A 20,943-nucleotide genomic window follows, 5' to 3' on the forward strand; every position below is an offset into this window, starting at 1 on the left:
CTCTCTCTCTCTCTCTCTCTCTCTCTCTCTCTCTCTCTCTCTCTCTCTCTCTCTCTCTCTCTCTCTCTCTCTCTCTCTCTCTCTCTCTCTCTCTCTCTCTCTCTCTCTCTCTCTCTCTCTCTCTCTCTCTCTCTCTCTCTCTCTCTCTCTCTCTCTCTCTCTCTCTCTCTCTCTCTCTCTCTCTCTCTCTCTCTCTCTCTCTCTCTCTCTCTCTCTCTCTCTCTCTCTCTCTCTCTCTCTCTCTCTCTCTCTCTCTCTCTCTCTCTCTCTCTCTCTCTCTCTCTCTCTCTCTCTCTCTCTCTCTCTCTCTCTCTCTCTCTCTCTCTCTCTCTCTCTCTCTCTCTCTCTCTCTCTCTCTCTCTCTCTCTCTCTCTCTCTCTCTCTCTCTCTCTCTCTCTCTCTCTCTCTCTCTCTCTCTCTCTCTCTCTCTCTCTCTCTCTCTCTCTCTCTCTCTCTCTCTCTCTCTCTCTCTCTCTCTCTCTCTCTCTCTCTCTCTCTCTCTCTCTCTCTCTCTCTCTCTCTCTCTCTCTCTCTCTCTCTCTCTCTCTCTCTCTCTCTCTCTCTCTCTCTCTCTCTCTCTCTCTCTCTCTCTCTCTCTCTCTCTCTCTCTCTTATTCTTGGCTACATCTTTTACAACTCCAAACTCGGGGTGAAAATACAATTTGTGTCGGGGTTGACATCGGCTGTGGCCATGGTCTCGTGCGGGGGTGGCGGGGGGAGGGGGAGGGGTGTAAATTATAGATGTAAATTTGTACCGTGTAGTGCCACCTGGTGGTGGTGGCAGAGGGTATTACAATTTCCTTTTTTACCTGGGCAACGCTGAGGTGAAAGCACTTTTCACACCGGTAAATTTGTTCTCCTTCCCTTCTTCACCAGCCCGTTACCCCAAACCTACCCCCTCCCCCCCCCCACCCTGAAAAAACCCAGAGGGGCATGTCAAAGCCTCTCATTGTGTTTGACATTTCCAGCAGGAAGGGACATCACGACGAACCGGGGGGAGGCAGAGGAAGGTATGAGCAGGACGTGAGGATGGAGACGGGGGGGGGGGTGGGATTGGGATGTTGGGGTTAAAGCACTCTATGTACGGATAAATTTGTCTTCCCTTCCTTTTCCTTCTCGCCCAAATTTTTTGGCAAACAGGACGACTAGTTCCATCAGCGAAGCGATGGGTGGGCTCTGCTTGTAATTAATAGGTCACATGGTGTGGCAGACATATTGGATTGAACAAATATCTTAGAAATGAAAACTCTTTCTCTGAAACTACTTCATCACTTAACAAGATATGTCACAATGATGATGTCATAGTCATGGGAAATATTTGTTTTAAATATTAACCTGATCAGATGCATGGTCTGGCAGCTAGAATTATTTAATATTTTGAATCTGGGTTCATGGATTCAAATCCAACTTGGTAAAAGGATGTGAATTGATGTAATAATGTGAATGGAGGCATACTGGTAACCTCACGATGTCATAGAGTGCCCTTCCAATTATTTATTCATGAATTCATTCATTCCTGTACTTTCAACACTCCACATTTGCAAACTATCAATTTCCAAGCTGTATCTCAGAACCCCTGAGACTTGTAATTAAATTTTGCATAAATAATGTGAATAGAAAGTTGGCCGGGTTGTCCTAATTGTTATTGACCTTGACCTAACCTTTAAGGTCATGACCTAATTATAGACGTTTTCACATTTTTCAGCATAATGTGACAATTAACTTTGTCCAATCAGAACAAAATTGCCCTCATCAAATAGCCCAGCGGGAGCAAGCCACATTTACGCTTATTTTACATCATACCCCTCTGGGTTAAAAGCCAAGGTCTTGCACCCCTTGGAGTACTCAACCACCATTTAAGATTTTCTCTCTTTTTTCTGCCAATGTCCAGGATTTTCGGAATGAAAATCGATAATCGGAATAAAAAATTATGCGGGGTTGACATCATTTGTTTGATCTGAACAGAATTTATCTCAAAGCTCTACCCATGCTTCTTCACTCCATTTGCTACACCTGTGCTGGCTTGGTCTCCTAATGGAAGCAACTATCACCGAACTGACCTCGCCCAGCGCTCCCCATCTAACCCCCATTCAAAAGAAAAACAAAGCAAAACAAGAAAAAGAGCAATCAGAGATTTCAGACCCTTGCCAGGACTTGTTTTGTGTGGTCTGTTGTTTGTGTAGTTTTATGTGGTGTATTTTGTGTGGTGTTTGTGCACTAGTGTGTGATGTAATTAATAAGAGACATAATTAGAACTGCCACTTTATAACTGCTGGCAGTGATAAATGGGTACCAAGACATCTCGCTTTGATGAAACCCTTCGAGATATCTGTTATCACCAAGGGTAAGCCTTCCCCAGTCAGATGTTCTTGCAACATAATAGCGTACCTGCACTGATGTTGTGCACCTGATATTTCATTTGTGTGCTTGACCTACTTTTTTAGGATTGTGACATAATCAACAAAGAAAACACCTATTCGATCATAACTTGAATAACTTTCATCCGATTGTCATGATGTTGAGTTTTCTGGATAAACTGCAGATGGGGACACATTGTCTTAATTTACACTCTGTCCCTAAATGTTGAAGGTCAAGTTTAGATGGTAGTCCAAAAAAAAATCACCATCATTGGATCATGGGTCAAGGGTAAGTTGTGGGTGATCGTTTTGTGATAACAGATATCGAGTTTATTTGAGAGAACGATGAAGGAGTTTGTTTGAGAGAACAACTTAAGAATGAGTTGTTTCATAGAATGATTTACACAAAGTGAATTGGTTGGAGAGAGGGATTAAAGCTCACCCTGGTTGTCAGGTTGGGGGTTGCCTTTGAGTGTTGACTGTTGACCCAGGTATAAATGGTCATCTTGGACCCTGTTTGCATGAAGGGTGATCGATCAATGTGTGTGCTGGCCAACCAAAGTTTGTGAAGCTAGAAGACCATTTGCCAGCACATGGGAGCCACATTAATTAAATTAATCCGTTTATTTAGTTATTGTCATTGGCAAGGTGGGGGTGGGGGTATTGTAGTGCAAGTTATTGGAAGGAAAGATTTGTTGGAATGGAGAATGTATATAATATCTGGTTAAGCACATTTGTACTCACTTGTGGATGGAAGTGTACTGTTCTTTTTCAGGGAAGCAAAGATGAATCCGTGTTCAGATTCACAGGATGGTGCCATGAACGAGCTATTGTTGCTGAACAAACTAACAACATCAAAGGAAATGTCCATGTGGAAACGTCTCAAGTAAATATATCTATTTTCCTCCTCTTCTGTTTGTAAATAGATGTAACTTTTTTGGTTATATCTACCTTGGAAAGTGTATACCAAATTGACTTTTCTATCTTTTTCAACTTAAGAAAAAGTGCAGAAGACGTAAAAAGAGTGGAAAACTCAACAGTTATGAAAAGGTTGGGTAAGTAATGGAAAACTATCCATTGGGGATGTTGTGAGGTGAAACACACAAACAAGAAAAATTATGTTCCTTTTTGAGTGATCTCAACAAAATTGTTTTGGAACAGCGATCCCCTCAATCAGAAACAATTCCTGGAATTGAGTGTTTGAAATTTCCATTTTGATGAAATCTTGAACCGTTTCACCAACCCATTTGGGCACTTACCTGTTGATACTCAGATCCATGCTTTGAATCATCAAAAACAACCTTCTTCAGTCGTCCCTTGCTTCCTCATGTTCTTATAATATTCATGTGCAGGTACATTGAGGTCTCCTAATGTCCTTTTTGTGCGCGTGATATATTCGTGCTCCTCCATTAGCCTGAGTAACTTTAATGGAAGAACCTGTGAGTTTGATGATCCTCTCATCCACTTCACAATGCACACATTTATTGGCCTCGTCGTGAAGTGGTTTTGAAGATACTTAGTCTGGTAGCGGTCGAGTCATGTTGTTTAATGTTTGAATGTAGAAAACACATAAGGAACCGATGCAGTTCGATTATCACCGACCCTGCCACATCTTCATTCTCTCATTGCGTCTTATTTCTGACATTTTTGTAACTAAAGCTTTACAAAATCTCTTTCTTTGTGATTTTCTCCAGGAATTCAAAGCCCCACGTGGGAAAAGCATCTTTTCAGGAAGAGCCGCTATCTGGTGAGGTTTGAGAGAGATGTTGTGGATTGAATGCTTTTCACAGAATGAATGTCACGTCTCAATTACATGGATTTTGTATGTAATCGGCTATTTAAGGTCCTCTAAAAGGTTGTTGTTAACCTTCGCCATCTTCGAAGATGGATGGAGGTTACTGTTTTCACCCCTTTCTGTTTGTTACTTACGAAATGTAAAGATTTCGTAAGTATATTGATGACTTCCGTTTCTGTTTGTTTGTTCGTTTGTTTGTTTGTTTGTTTGTAGGCACGATAACTCGAGAATGGAAAAGCTACCAATGTCAAATTACACCACGTGATTCAGGAGGGTGATGGCTAGTGCTGATTAGATTTTGGTCAAAATCGGTCAAAGGTCAAGGTCACAGTGAGGTCAAACATCCAAAAAATGATAACTCGAGAACGGAAGAAGCTACCAATGTCAAATTACACCACGTAATTCAGGAGGGTGGTGGCAAGCGCCGATTAGATTTTGGTCACAATCGGTCAAAGGTCAAAGGTCACAGTGAGGTCAAACATCCAAAACATTCGATTTTTGATGGTTTGGTACAGAATCATCGTAGAAACTTCTGGTTTGCGTCGCTACCTTCTTTCAAGACAGCTTTTATAAGACAAGGTCAGAGGTGAAGTTGACGATTTCGTAAGTACCAGTCTATGACTGCTTGTTTGTTTGTTTGTTTGTTTGAGAACACTATTACGGAAAAACTCCTCGACGGATTTCGACGAAACTTGGTGGGGGGTGAGGTATGGTCCAAGGATCATGCCATTAAATTTTGGACTTGCCCCCCCCCCAACAAAAATTGTTAGAGAAATGTTTTTTTTTTTGCATTTCTACATGTTTTAAGTGATTTCCAATCCCCCCAAAATTTTTTTTTACCCCACCCCCAAAAAAATGGAGAATTTTTTTTTTTGCATTTTTACATGTTTTAAGTGATTTCCAACCCCCCCCCCCAAAAAAAATTGTTGGAGAATTTTTTTTGCATTTCGACATGTTTTAAGTGATTTCCAACCCCCCCCCAAAAAAAATTGTCAGAGAAAAAATTTTTTTTTGCATTTCTACATATTTGAAGTGATTTCCAACCCCCCGACCAAAAAAAAATTGTTTGAGAAAAAAAAATGTTTTGGCATTTTTCCATGTTTTAAGTGATTTCCAACCCCCCCCCCAAAAAAAAAATTGTCAGAGAAAAAATTTTTTTTTTTCATCTCTACATATTTTAAGTGATTTCCACCCCCCCCAAAAAAATTGTTTGAGAAAAAAATTATTTTTTTTGCATTTTTACATGTTTTAAGTGATTTCCAACCCCCCGCCCCCAAAAAAATTGTTACCCCCCCCCAAAAAAGAAAAAAATTTGCATTTCTACATGTTTTAGGTGATTTCCAACCCCCGCCCCCAAAAAAATTGTTACCCCCCCCCAAAAAAGAAAAAAATTTGCATTTCTACATGTTTTAGGTGATTTCCAACCCCCCCCAAAAGAAAATTGAAAGAGAAAAAAAAATTTTTGCAACTTTTTTTTCAACCAAATTTCGATTTTTTTTTTTTTTTTTTTTGCATTTTTACATGTTTAAAGGGATTTCTAACCCCCCCCCCCAAAAAAATGTTGGAGAAAAGAACTATAACTGTGTCAGCATTGTTGACATATTTAATGAATAAGATATAAGGTTCACTTGAGTGACCCAGCAGTATTGGCGGCGGAGGTTTTGCACTCTCCCGAGTGCTCCCCCTCTAGTTATTTTATGTATTTATTTTTAATTTGCCGGTGGTGGCTGTTCAGTGCACAATCTTTCTCGTGCACACTCCAGCCATTTTGTTTTGAACCTCCAGCAAAACCATGACAGTGTTTCAATGGATTTGCACCTGTTTCCTTCATAATCACAGCTTTTGTAGATCAGCTCAAGTTTAATATCATCTTTCAGAAGCTTTCATTTTTACATTTTGCACTTACAAGTTACAGGTTTTGGGTGGGAATTTTGATTCTTTAGGGGTTCCAGTAATAACTGACCTTCTCTCAGTTGAAACACATCATGTGGCTTTAACGTCTCACCAGAAATCAATGCTCATCATTCCCTCTTGAGCGTTTGCTGTAGTTTTGGCAAAGCAACATATCACCTCTGCCACCGAAGGTGGATGGAGGTAATCTTTTCACCCCTGTCTGTCTGTCTGTCTGTCTGTTTGTGAACAGGATATCTCAAAAAGTCGTGAATGCATTGGGACGAAATTTTGTGGAGAGCTTGGGTATGCGACATGGACGAAATGATTAAATTTTCCTGAAGATCCGGATCCGAAACCGAGAATTTTTAAAGTGATTCTTCACCATTGAGTAATTGGGTTCAAACAATATATCGCACAATATCTCAGAAAATTGCGGACAGTTTCAGATGAAACTTGGTGGATGAGTTGGTTCTGTGACGAGGACAAGCCAATTAAATTTATTTCACGTCCAAATCCAGATCCGACATATCAGTGGGATACGAAACTTAAGCGAATTAGCCTGGTGGAGGTATGCTCTCTACCGAGTGCCCTTCAAATTCTGAATGCATTTCATCTTTGGATTTGGATTAGTGAGGCAACCAATTTTCTCAACCAAATTTTGAGACATTTTTAGGTCATCTCTACCGGGATGACCTCATAAAGCCAGACCAAATATCCGTCCATCCGTACATCTGTCCGTCAACAATTTTTCTTTCCGATCTTGATGAAACTTAGTACATGGGTAGAGGTCGATGAGTGTTGCACAACGATATAACTTTTGTCTGGGGTCAGGGTCAAGGTCACGAGGTCATGTAAGTTATAAAAATCGCCATTTTCAAAACCTATCTAGTCTGCAATTCTACAAGATATTCGGCAACTGTTTATTGATTATGATAGTAAAAAATATTATCTTGTATCTAACTGGACAGATTTTTGAACTTCCGTCCCGTTTGGCCGCCACGTAACCTGGAAGATGGTCAAAAACACCTCCCGGTACAAAGAAAACTTTTTACTTCCGATCTTGAGAAAATTTGGTATGTCGGTAGAGGTCGATGAGTGATACCCAACGACATTTTTTCCCGGATTCAATGTCAGGGTCAAGGTCACGAGGTCACGAAAGTTGTGAAAGTCACCATTTTCAAAACCTATCTAGTCTGTCATTTTAGGAGATATCTGGCAACGGTTCATCGATTATGATAGTAAAAAAACATTATAGAGATGACCGACACCCCCACACGGGAGTAATTTTTAGAATCGCTTCCATTTGTGATACAACACAAAACACACTGACACAAACAGACTTCCGATCTCACAGCACACTCAAACTAATATTTATATCCTACATACTTACAGAACACGATAGCAAGCATGTTTCGGCAGCCCGGGTCATCGATAGAGGACCTTTGAGTCATTCGTCATTTTGGTCCTTTACTCCGCTAACCACTGTGGGAAATATGGTGAAGTGATGTTTCGGGTGTGGACCGTTTTGCCTTCAAGAAGGGAAAACACCTGAAACACCGCTTCCCCTTTACCTCCCACGGCAGTTCACATACCACTGTCAATATTTGGTGATAAAATGACTTCATTATCCTTATTTTTATGTCGACGCAGACCTGGGATATAGTATATAATCTCAATTCATGTTTGTTTGTTTATTTGTTGGTATATGCTTCAAAAACTAAAAACTAAAAAACTACTGAACCAAATCCAACTAATTTTTGCATGTTGTCTAAAAGGGTACTCCAAGTATGTTTGTGCTGGGGAGTGGGTTCAGGGTGGGTGGAAGACCCCAAATGTAAATGTGTATTGTGTTGCGCCACTCGATGGGAGCTAGTATTACAAATCATCTTTTTATATCAAGAAAGTTTAAACAATTTAACAATATGCATCACAGTGATGTTGTAATCTGAATGAGAATAATTCAACATTTTCAGAATGTTTCATATCGCTCATTTTAAACAGAGGTTCAAACCAAAGCATCCAACAGTGAACTTCACAGTTGAGCTGAAGTGATTTTCGCTCATGCCGTGTTGATGATTGCGATGTCAGCTGACTTCCAACCAGATGGAAGATGACCTCGGGCAAATGATAGAGTGAATAGAGCAGAGTATTTGTGATGTACAACATGTTGTCTTTCGATTAAATCTGTCAGCAAAGTGATGGGTACTTTTGCTAATTGTCTTTATAAAGACAAATTTTTCATCCGTGAGACAACTATTGTGATTGGTAATACATTATCCCAAGTTCGTGCATGAGATGCAAGACTGAATTGTTGTTGGTGTTAAATAAGATGGTGTAAAAGATGCTGCATCAACGGCGGTAAACTTCTGGAATTTTCTTTTTCTACGACCGTTAAAATCTTTATTTTATTTCAATTTAATTATATTGTTGAGGGCTGGGGACCGGTGGCGAGAACGACCACGAGGTGGGGAAAGTTACGTCTATTCCCACCGGACTCTCCGGAATTGTAGGCCATCGCTCCGGATAATTCCGTGAGTCGACGGGTCGCGCTGAATCGAACGTGGAACGCCAATATCTCAACCGCATAGTGGAGAATCTTTTTGTCTGGAACCAATTTACCTAATTAACTACGCGGTGTCGACTACCGGGGAACCACGCCCTCGGCACGTCTTGCTCGAACTGGGTCACTCTACTGACTGCGGTAGAGTTCCAACTACCAACTCCGGATCGGGTGCAGTCGAGCAGAACTGCCAAAGCCGTGTCGGCAAGGATGAACGGATTATCGGGTATAAAAACCCAGCTAAAACTCAGATCCGGACCATGCTGGACCAATGCAACTAACAGCATTTGTTTTGTCCATAGTTATTCCTTTATCATTTTCCTGAACAGAATACCCCATTCGTTAATGTATCTTAATCACTGTTTTGATGAAGGGTTCAATACCTGAAACATCAGCTTCCCCTCACTTTCAATGGCGGCGAGCATACCTCGATCAATGTCCTGTCGATTCCAACCATGTTTCAAAAACTCCGATTCATGCCTCGCAGGTAGGACGTTCCTCAGATGCACGCATGCACATACACCTTGTGTTTGGTGTCCTGTCTGGTAGCATTAGTTGGAGGACTTTAAAGATCACTTGGTGTTCTTCGTGAAGAGAAGGCGAGCTATTGCCGGTACCCTGAACAATTTACAAATTCCTGCTTTCACCAACTCAATGGCCAGCGGTTTCTTAAATGTCAGGCCAAGCTCACTGGTTCCTGAAAGACTTGGTCCAATCTTACATGTTCTATGAGCCCATGACTCTACTCGGGGATATGGCACAAGAACTCTCTGGTCAAGAAGAAGATGGTTATTGATAACACCGATGACATAATTCCCACAGTGCACACATCTGAATGTGATGTTATTCTCACCGTTGATCTGTCACAATGTCTGTGTCACGTGGATTGTTTCTGCTCTTTCCAGCATCTCCTGTCAGTGTTATTGAAGAGAACAGTGAAGAAGTAAACGAGGGTAATGAGTTGAAGAAAGTGTGTGTGGAGGTAAAGAATGATGCAGAGGATATTGAGCTGAAGGAAAATGTGGGTGATGAAGAGGTCAATAATGAGGTTGTTGAGGCTGACAAGAAGTACCTGGTAAGCAAGGCATTGGATTACATACGTTATGTACCGATGATTCAAATTATTATCTTGCCAAAACGAAGTTTTTGCAAGATATGTGAGTCAGCTTGTATGTTTTTTATTTTTTTATTTTTTTATTTTTTTATTTTTTGTCTGTAATCACGTATAAAAAATTCTGCAGAGCACAGTTATCATTGGAAATTTTTGTCACTTCGCATATCAGAGGCCTATAGAGGTCCCTTTCAGCGCATAAAATTTTGAAGGTCAAGGTCAAAGGTCAAGGTCACTTTGTCATAAATCAGGAGAGTCGACGAAACCCTTATTTTTTGAGTAATTTTGATCGGATCGTCTTCAAACTTCATGGGAATATAGTTCATGGTCTGGCGCTCAGCTGATTAATTTTTGGTGGTGATTGGCCTTGACCTTCATGGTTAGCGCCTGAGGTCAAACATATTTGACCCCAAGGTCAAATTTTCAAGTTTTAGGAACCATATCGTGTAGCACCTCAAATTGAACACCTCGATGAGTGCTTTCTAGATATATCAAGCTTGAGACATTATGACATCATTTGGTGACGGTATGAGGCAAACGCATACTTTTCATGGTTACTCTGTAGAACGATTCCCATCGGAATCTCTCGTAGGCAGATATTACTCAGGGAGTCGCTCCTGGTGGATAGCAGCTCTGTTCACCTCAGTGTGACCTTAAAGAAGTCACACGTGGTCACCTTTTGGCAAGATACGGGTCACTCTGTGGGTGACATTGGTTTATTTCATTATTTCTTCCTTTTTCGTTCCAATGAGATTTCTTTCAGTCGTTGAGAGGAAATAATCTTTTCAACACAACATCATTATTTTATCTTATCAGATATATATATATATATATATATATATATATATATATATATATATATATATATATACACACACACACATATTTACGGAAATGGCCCTTAATGGGACGACTAAGTATATGATTAGCTCAGATCCCCCATTAAATGCATGTATAGATAGGTTGTTGGTACATTGGACACTATATGTGTGTTGGGAATTGTAAAAGGCTGTATTATTGTTGTGCGGTGGTGATGGAATGAGCTTTCTCTTCTTCCTCCCCTCAATGGATGATAAACCCCGCCCAGTCGAGTGAGAGGGTGTGGCTAAAAGGGATGAAGTGACACGAGGTGGCGGAGTTTGTCGGGGTTTTCAGAGAGAGAGAGAGAGAGAGAGGTGGGCTCGTGTGTCGAAGTGATCAAACGAGAGAAGAAACGGATGCTTCATATAAAGGGTCGAGTGTGTGGAAATAGTCGCTCTTGAAGCGTGCTCGTGATTCAAAACGAGCGAACGAAAGGTTGAGTGTTGAGAAACGGCAGTGGGCTTTTGAGAGGCTGCCTGCACCATGAGGATTCTGCCGTGAAAGGGATGGCAGCCGGCTTTGAGAGGACGAAGCGGAATTCAGGCTACGAGGCAGGAAGCCAGGAGAGGAGACGCTGGAACCTCTGACTGTCCCTGCTCACACCAACAGCTGAGACGTTCGCCGATCCGCTTGCGGAGCTCGGCACCTCGAGTTGGGCCTTGTCTGGAGGACAGGCCTGCATTTGTGTGCTGGACCACGAGAGAGATCGGCTGAGGCCCATCGTTGATCTGGCGGACTTGTGCCGTCGACATTGCGTGGGGCCGGAACGCGCTGAGGAGGGCATGTGCACGCGGTGCCTTGAGAAGGAAGGGTGCTGCGCCGCCATTTTTGCCACGTGGTGTGGTTCGAGCTGGGAGGTCGAATCCATGGACATCCGCTTGTTACGAGCGACATTCGTGCTTTTTGACACTGTCCTCTCGTCCATGAGACATCACGAAGTACTGTGTCTTTGTCTTGCATGCATGCTGTTTGTCTTTGTCTGCACGTGTTTTATAAGGCATATTTCGGTAGCGAGCCGGTCGAGACCTGTAGACCGTGGTTCCCGAGTTAAGAACGGTTTGAGGATTGTTAATAAAACCATTATCATTAATTTTGCTTGTGTTGTGATCCCCGATGTTCCCCAATAAATCTGGTTAATTTGTATGAAGTTGCCGCTACGGATTAATTCGTGTCACGTCGAGAAACGATCCGTTCCATTGGCATATAACACCAAAATGGTTACAGACTGGTACACTCTGCTCGCTCTCTGACAAAACCAGTCTGTAAACAGTGGTTCTATTTCCCCAACTGGTAAGGTTCAGGATTACGTTGGTATCGCGATTGAAAACTCGTGACCCGAAGCCTGTGCCGAGGAAGCCTGTGCCGAGCCGGCTGGCGTTATAGATCCCGGAGACGGTGGTGGTGAGGGTGGCGCCTAGGACCGGGTGAGAATCCCACCACCCCGGATCCGCAACAAGATGAATATACATACATATATATATATATATATATATATATATATATATATATATATATATATATATATATATATATATATGTAGCCTGGTGTTGGCGCAGTGGGTTAGGGCAGCGGCTTGGGATCCAAAAGGTTCTGAGTTCAAGCCCCGTTGGGCCACTGAATTAATACACCAGGGGGTTGACTCAGCCTGTCATCCTTCCGAGGTCGGCGAAATGAGTACCATTGTACTGGGCCGGTGTATCTCGTTCGTTGTATATATATATATGTATATATATACACACATATATACACATATATATATATATATATATATATATATATATATATATATATATATATATATATATATATATATATATAAATACATATATATATATATATATATATATATATATATATATATATATATATATATATATATATATATATATATATATATATATATATATATATATATACATATATATATTGTTGCGGATTCGCGCCTGCCGGCGTGCGAACGGCCACGTAACTCGAATCGCGGCACGTCGCCCACCGGACGGACAATCCAGTCGTGACCCTCTCGGACTAACGCCGGGAACTAGTCACGGGTGGACCTTTCGGTCTCACCACGATCGAGCCAATCGGCCCCCGCGTGGGATAGGGTTGCTCGCCAAATTCGACCTCCCTAAGTACCCACACGGAGGGTAGACCGGGCGATCGCACCTCGCCGCAGGTCGACTTCGGACACGGGCCACTTTAAGCGACCCGTTCCGTACTATCGGATAACCGAGCGGTGTTATTCGTCGGCCTCGACGGTTCGATTAATTATCGGGCGTTTCAGCCCACGACCAACCCTTTACGTGAAGTAAGATGGAGATTCAATAAGAGAAAAGACGAAGCGAAGCGGGAAAACAGTTCAACATAAAGCACAGGAGGATTTTTATTCTGTCTCGGGTCCCGCGACGAGCGTCTCCACCTCGACCAGGTCGCGCCGTCGGCCTCCCGCCTTCAGCTCCCGGCACCGACGCGAGCACCCCCTCGTCCGTCTTCGCCGCCGCCACCTCTCCACAGCTCCGCCGACAACTCGTTCCCTCAGTCTCCTTTCTTGAACTTCCTTCCAGCTCCACCGACGACTCTCTTGAACTCCGAACTCCTCGTTCCAACGCACAACACTTTTACTGACGAACGCAGCCGCTTATATAAGCCCCGTGGCTTCGCCTTTGACCCCCTGCCTTCGACCTTTCACCTCTCTAACTGGCTCCTCATTGGACCGAGGAAAAGTGGGCGTGAACGCTTTTTGATCCATGAATTTGCATATAGCATCCTCACTCCAACGCCCTGGAGGCGGAGCCAAATCGCCCACGCTCTCCGATAGGACGGAACAAAAGTGGGCGTGAGTCGTTTTTGATCCGTTTTTCTGCGGGAAGTCTGTGATGTTTTTGTACACGCTGTTCGGTGCGCGCCCTGCACGAGTCCAGTACCGGTACCCACAAGCGGCGCAAGAACGGTGGCGATGCGACGGTTGCGAGGTGTGACGGTAAAGGTCGTGGCTGTTGTGGTGAAGCGGCGTTGTGGTTGGTGGTTGTTGTGTGATGACTGTTGAGACGTGGTTGGTGGTGGTAGAGATGGTGGCTGGTCCAAAATAAAGATAGGAAAAGAAAAACGGCTATCCTGAAGAGTCGCAGCCCGAGTGAATGACATGTATTCCCACTAGACAACGGGTTTGGGCCTAACTACACATATACTTACGGAGATATCTCACCAAAGGGACCTGAATGGTGGTGTGCGAATTTCGTCAACCACAACACTACCCCCTCCCCTTTTTACAGACTCGTCCCGATTCGTCAAATTTTCGTGTGCCATCATGTGTAGTTTTCCCCTAGTACATTTTACCTACGGATCCCTGAGTGCGACATTCATGGTATTCGTGTCCCCAAAATAAATAACCTGAGGGCTGAGTAACTACCTAAACAAACTCACTCACACGGACGACTTAAATAAAATTGCCGGCGCTAGACAGACATGCCGGGGGCGCACTCATATGCACAGTACATCTTAACCTTAACTTACAAATTTTACACTAAACCATGGCCCAGGATCATTGAACTCTGCAAAAAGAAAGCAGTCAGCAGGGAGCCAGGCTGCCCGCATGCAGTCTCTGGCTCAAACAATGCAGGTGACAGGGAACGTGGCTGGCTGCTCACACGCAGTCCAAGGCCTTCCCTTTTGAACTGAACGCAGTGAACCACAACGGTGCATGGGCTGCACAAACGCAGTCTCCGTGCCAGCTCAAGTGGCACACGCAATGAACACAACGAATGGATGGATGAATGGTTTGAACTGAACGCAGTGAACCACAACGGTGCATGGGCTGCACAAATGCAGTCTCCGTGCCAGCTCAAGTGGCACCCGCAATGAACACAACGAATGGATGGATGAACACAAACACGGTGCACGGGCCGCCACTGCAGGCCCGTGTTGTAGCTGCCAACAGGGCAGTTCTTGCAGCTTGCAAACTGTTGCCTTGATCCTGGTGCACATGGCAATGAACAGGGGGGGCAAAGCAAAAATCGAACGGGGCTGGTGAACAGGGGCAGTGGGCATGGCATGGCAAAGGCAGCAGGCAAACACAGCCCGCAGAAGAAGGCCGCTGCAGGCAAACACAGCCGGCAGACGAACTGGCCGGCACAGGCCTTGAAGAAAACAGCCAGCCGGCAGATGAAGTGGGCTGGCACAGGCCTTGCAGCAACACAGCCAGCAGATGAAGTGGCCTGCACAGGCCTTGAAGCAAAACACGGCCAGCCGATGAAGTTGGCCAGCCTTTGCCGTTCAGTGGAGGTTGGTTGAGGGAGTGCGGTGGTGCTGGCCACTCGGAAGGCGGGCTCGGACCCACCTACCTGTCTCCCTCCCACCTATCGCCTTTGCCTGTCACTGTACATACCCACTCCCTTAATTTGTCAAACCCCAATTTAGCCCCAACTTATTTTTTTATTATTATTATTATTATTATTATTTTTTTTTTTTACTTCCCCACTATAAATCGTCCCCTAACCCCCTTTATCGTCTTTGTTCGGCTAACCTATCCTGTCACCTAGCCTACTTCCAACCCCTACGTTCCCTTCCCGGAGGGGAATAAGGGAGAGCTAACGTCCTGTGTCGAGGCCCAATCTAAGCCTCAAGATGGCCTCCCCAGAGTTCGGCGATCTATAACCAAAGTGGGTCCAGCGGCCCACAACGAGAGCGAGGGGATGGATGGTGCGGAGGGGTACACTTCCTAATCTACCCTAACCATTTAACTGTTAAACTACCCCGGGGCTTTCAACAAGCGCCTCTCGCTTAAACTATTGGTTCTAACAACCCAGATTCCCGTCGCCTGTGTTGGTGTCCTTACAATTTCGGGCCTCGCCCCCCAATTTTCTCTCCGTGCCCTCACACGATCTCATGGCTGGGACACGTGGCTCCCTTTGGCAGGCACGACCCTCTGCCGAATCTCCAGCTATGGCACCCCCCGGGCACTACACTGCCTCCGAGCCTTCCAGCTCCCTAACACCGGGGAGTGCCCCCCATGGCACCTCCCCTGAAACGCACACGTGGCAGGCTGGCTTCCCGGGCCCCTTTCCGAGGGTCACCCGTGCCCACAACACTGCCCACGCGGCTAATGGCGCCCCGGGCCCCCGCACCAAGCAGGCGCACCCGTGCCCACTACGCTATCCCGGCCCCCATGGGCCCTTGGCCTACCACGGCCGACTAGCCTGGTGCCCGGGGTACCCACTCAGCGATACTCACTTTTCGCAGCCACGCTCCCAGCCTGTCAACAGGGCTCCTGCACCCCTCCAAACGGGTTTCGAGCCTACTTCCCCACCAACAACAAAACGACTTCCATTTTTCAATTTAACTAACCCCCTAACTCACTCTACACTGACCCCGGGGGTCCCTTGGGCGGGAGTCACTCCTCCCCCCAATCACTCATCGCACCATGCATTCCCCATTCACTCCCCACACACAGACCCGCTGGCCTCACTCACTCACCATGTACTCACCTCACAACTCTTCAACACACACACCGCTGAACTCTGCCATCCTTCTAACTACATCCCCTAACTAACTCGTGCTCCCACGTCGTCCCTTAAACTATAGCACGTTCCATTTAACACTACGGAGCAAAGCTACGTCCCCTCTACACATTCACTGTCTGTCACTGTCTCCAAATAAATAAAAAATCATTTTATTTCCGAACCTAAATCTGGCTGCAATCCCTCTAACTAATCCATTCCACGGACTCCATGAGGACTTACCCCTGCCCCATGAAGTCGGTCTAACTAAGCTAACCCTTCCCCATAAAGAGTTTCCATCCTGTGCCCAGGGTAAGGGGGTCTTCCACCCCTTGCCCAGGAATCCTGTGCACCCGAAAGTGAGGCTTGCCTTTATTTATTTATTTATTTTTTCTTTCATGCGCACCTCCAGCGCGGCAACTCGCGGTCGCACCTGCCCGTGACGTCATGCAGCTGCACGTGTTCCTCGTCCCTCCTTGGACGGTACCATCCGGCAGGGATACCCCTCCTGCCGGATTCCAACCCCACGTGCAGCCATGACGTCACCGTGCGCATAAAAAACACAAGCCCCACGTCTCGAGGGGTTCCCCACGCGAACACATGTGTTTTGCCCGTTGGAGCTTAACACACCCGATCGCGTGGAGAACCCGCCCGGTCCAAATCCATAATCCTGCCTAAACTTTGTCTGTCCGTGGGATCGGCAATTCCACCGCGTGCGTTTCCGGACCGGGACTTCACTCTCGCAAGCGAGCACGTGGCGGCCTCGTGCGTTGCACAGCACGGACCTCGTGCTCACTGCTGGGTGAACCCGGCACGGTCCCCGAAACAACTACAGCCGCTACTCGGCTTTCTTTCCTCACATGTCGCCGTCGTCGCCGCCATTCGACACACGCACTCCCGCGTGTTCCGACGCTCACACTCCATTCCATTACATTCACCCCGGGAGACGCGGCTGCGTGCTCCCGCATGCCAACCGACATCTCCCTCACATACCGCTCTCTCACACACACTGTCTCCCTTGCACTCGGCCGTTCACTCACTCGCGGCCTTTCACTCACTCGTGGTGCCTCACTCATACACGCGGGGGCACTCACCCGCGGTGCCTCATCCACACACCGTGCCTCACTCACACACGCGGGGGCACTCACCCGCGGTTCCTCATCCACACACCGTGCCTCTTTTATACACGGTGTGCTGGGAAGCACGTACTCCGGCACAATCGCCACCTCACCACTCACACACGGGGTCGCTTCCACACACGGGGGCACACTCACACCTTGCACCACACACACAGGGACAACCACACTGGGGATTCGTGTCCCCACAAGGGTCTCCGGGGCCTCTATACCCCCCAAGCTTTCCGTGCACCCGTTCGCAGCACTCCTCCCCTCAACCTCGCAAAGCACGACCGAACTCACCTGGTCGTGACTCGCCTCAAGGGGGCATACTCCCTCCCCTCGTTCCTGGAGGAGGCCATCCAGCTGCTCGCACCGGGTCCCTGCATGCTCCGCGAGCTCAACCTCATCGTCCTCCACTACCTCCGTGTGTGTGTGTGCGTCACTTACCCCGTCTTCATCGTGTAGTCTCTCCTCTATTTTTTCTGTCGTCTCCTCGTGTCTATTGGTCTCTGCTTCTTTCTGGCGTCTTTCCCTTATCTTTATGTAGGTCAACCTTGCTTTCTCTTTAAGTCGCTCCCGTCCTTCCCTGTTTTTCACTCCTTGCTCTTTCACGATCTCCGCGTACCTCATCCTTGCTTTCCGTATTAATTGTTCTTTTCTCTCCCTCCCAATTACTTTCACCTCGTCTCTTGTCTCCCGAATTATTTTTTTACCCGCCTCCACCGCGGGCCTGTCAGCCGCTGCACCCCCTCCCAGCTCGTTCGCTCCTACACGTGGAGTCGCCATTTTTAAGCTCCCTGCTAACGGCCTTCATGCCCGCCTGCAGGCATCGGCCCATGTTCTGCGTCTCACCCCGCAGCTCTTTCATTTCTTCCTTCATGTTTGCTTCCATCTTTTGTGCATTCGCATCCATCTTTTCGTTCATTTGTTGTGTATTCGCATCCATCTTTTCGTTCATTCCTTTCATTTCGTTTTTCATATCCGCATTGATCTTCGCTGTCATTTCCGCATTCATTTTTGCCAGCATGGTGAATAGCTGGGTCATGTCGGGTGCGCTTGGGTGAGCCGTTTCGGCAGGGGTTGGGGAAGGGTTTTGGTGGAGAGGGGGAGGGGAGGTGTCATACACCGCGGCCGCTGCCGCACCTATTTCGGGCTCTGGGTTCAGTTGGACGAGTTCATGTTCCTGCACGGGCATTCCATCCTGGGCCATGGATCCTACACATTCCACATCCATTTCTAATACCCCCGGCTCCCGCTCGCCTTGAGACGCCATCTTGTTTCTCGTGAAGGGTTAATTTCGCTCGCTCGTAATTTGGAGGGAATCGGGGGTCGCTTCTCTCACCCCTGGACCGATTCCCGTGAATTTCGCTGGAGACAGGAGAGCCTGTTGTCCCGTTCTCCAATACCAGTGCCGCGAGGAGGGCGATGAATTTGTATCGCACGACCTGACACCAGTGTTGCGGATTCGCGCCCGCCGGCGTGCGACGGCCACGTAACTCGAATCGCGGCACGTCGCCCACCGGACGGACAATCCAGTCGTGACCCTCTCGGACTAACGCCAGGAACCAGTCACGGGTGGACCTTTCGGTCTCACCGCGATCGTGCCAATCGGCCCCCGCGTGGGATAGGGTTGCTCGCCAAATTCGACCTACCTAAGTACCCACGCGGAGGGTAGACCGGGCGATCGCACCTCGCCGCAGGTCGACTTCGGACACGGGCCACTTTAAGCGACCCGTTCCGTACTATCGGGATAACCGAGCGGTGTTATTCGTCGGCCTCGACGGTTCGATTAATTATCGGGCGTTTCAGCCCACTACCAACCCTTTACGTGAAGCAAGATGGGGATTCAATAAAAGAAAAGACGAAGCGAAGCGGGAAAACAGTTCAACATAAAGCACATTTATTCGCGATGAACGGAAAGCACACATATACAATTCCACCAAAAGCACATGTAAAAGAAGGAGACACACAATGCAATATCACACAAAAAGCAAATGTAAAAGAGAAGACACAATGCAGAGCTATCCGACTACCGAGCACACGGCAACACTTATACAATTCTACTTCACAGACGGCGCCGACAACACATACCCAAAACCAAGAAAAAGAACACCCTCAAGGATGAGGCGGGCCTGGAGCCGAGACCGGGTCGGGCCTACCCGTTTGATGATGAGGCGCGAAGTGGCGATGGTGCCCCAACTCCGCGGGCCTCGCGGACAGTGTCTGGTAGGGGGTGGGAAAAGGGGCCCCCTTTGTCGCACTATCTCAGCGCGGGGGGGAAACAGGAGGGGGTTGCTGATGCTCGGGGGAAGGAGGATTTTTATTCTGTCTCGGGTCCCGCGACGAGCGTCTCCACCTCGACCAGGTCGCGCCGTCGGCCTCCCGCCTTCAGCTCCCGGCACCGACGCGAGCACCCCCTCGTCCGTCTTCGCCGCCGCCACCTCTCCACAGCTCCGCCGACAACTCCGCCACCGAGACCCTTGGTCTCCCACTTCCTTCCAGCTCCACCGACGACTCTCTTGAACTCCGAACTCCTCTTTCTGACGAACGCAGCCGCTTTTATAAGCCCCGTGGCTTTGCTCTTTGACCCCCTGCCTTCGACCTTTCACCTCTCTAACTGGCTCCCTATTGGACCGAGGAAAAGTGGGCGTGAACGCTTTTTGATCCATGAATTTGCATATAGCATCCTCACTCCAACGCCCTGGAGGCGGGGCCAAATCGACCACGCTCTCCGATAGGACGGAACAAAAGTGGGCGTGAGTCGTTTTTGATCCGTTTTTCTGCGGGAAGTCTGTGATGTTTTTGTACACGCTGTTCGGTGCGCGCCCTGCACGAGTCCAGTACCGGTACCCACAAGCGGCGCAAGAACGGTGGCGATGCGACGGTTGCGAGGTGTGACGATAAAGGTCGTGGCTGTTGTGGTGAAGCGGCGTTGTGGTTGGTGGTTGTTGTGTGATGACTGTTGAGACGTGGTTGGTGGTGGTAGAGATGGTGGCTGGTCCAAAATAAAGATAGGAAAAGAAAAACGGCTATCCTGAAGAGTCGCAGCCCGAGTGAATGACATGTATTCCCACTAGACAACGGGTTTGGGCCTAACTACACATATACTTACGGAGATATCTCACCAAAGGGACCTGAATGGTGGTGTGCGAATTTCGTCAACCACAACAATATATATATATATATATATATATATATATATATATATATATATATATATATATATATATATATATATATATATATATATATATATATATATGTATATATATATATATATATATATATATATATATATATATATATATATATATATATACACACACACATATATATATATATATACACACACACATATATATATATATATATACACACACACACACACACACACACACACACACACACACACACACACACACACACACACACACACACACACACACACACACACACACACACACACACACACCGGGCGTAGTGGCGTACGCCTCTAATCCCGCTACTCGGAGGCTTGGGTTGGAGGATCGCTTGAGGACGGGAGCTCTGCACTGGGCCGTGCTATGAGAGGGTGTAGGGCAGCCCGGAATCATGGGAAACCCAATCCTTATCCCTGTGTCCTAAGAGGTGACCAGGGTTGCGTCAGGAAGGGCATCCGGCGTAAAACCTATGCCAAATCAGTATGCGGATCATTACAGATGATCCGCTGTGGCGACCCCTAACGGGAGCAGCTGAAAGATGAACAACATTTATAT

The 20,943-nt window shown here is 46.5% G+C and overlaps 1 protein-coding gene across 1 annotated transcript in view; it reads left to right on the forward strand.

The window, feature by feature from the left end:
* Positions 1-20,943, forward strand: part of LOC147007466 (uncharacterized) — a 32,795-nt gene that overhangs the window by 6,072 nt on the left and 5,780 nt on the right. The window contains exons 2-4 of the mRNA XM_085867093.1: positions 3,133-3,243; positions 4,052-4,104; positions 9,511-9,680. Of these exons, the coding sequence (XP_085723219.1) occupies positions 3,133-3,243; positions 4,052-4,104; positions 9,511-9,680 (334 nt within the window). The remainder of the gene's footprint in view (positions 1-3,132; positions 3,244-4,051; positions 4,105-9,510; positions 9,681-20,943) is intronic.

Source organism: Eptatretus burgeri, unplaced genomic scaffold (assembly GCF_056783735.1).
Source record: "Eptatretus burgeri isolate ZD-2024b unplaced genomic scaffold, Ebu_testis_v1 Ebu_testis_scaffold_154, whole genome shotgun sequence".
Classification (NCBI taxonomy): domain Eukaryota; kingdom Metazoa; phylum Chordata; class Myxini; order Myxiniformes; family Myxinidae; genus Eptatretus; species Eptatretus burgeri.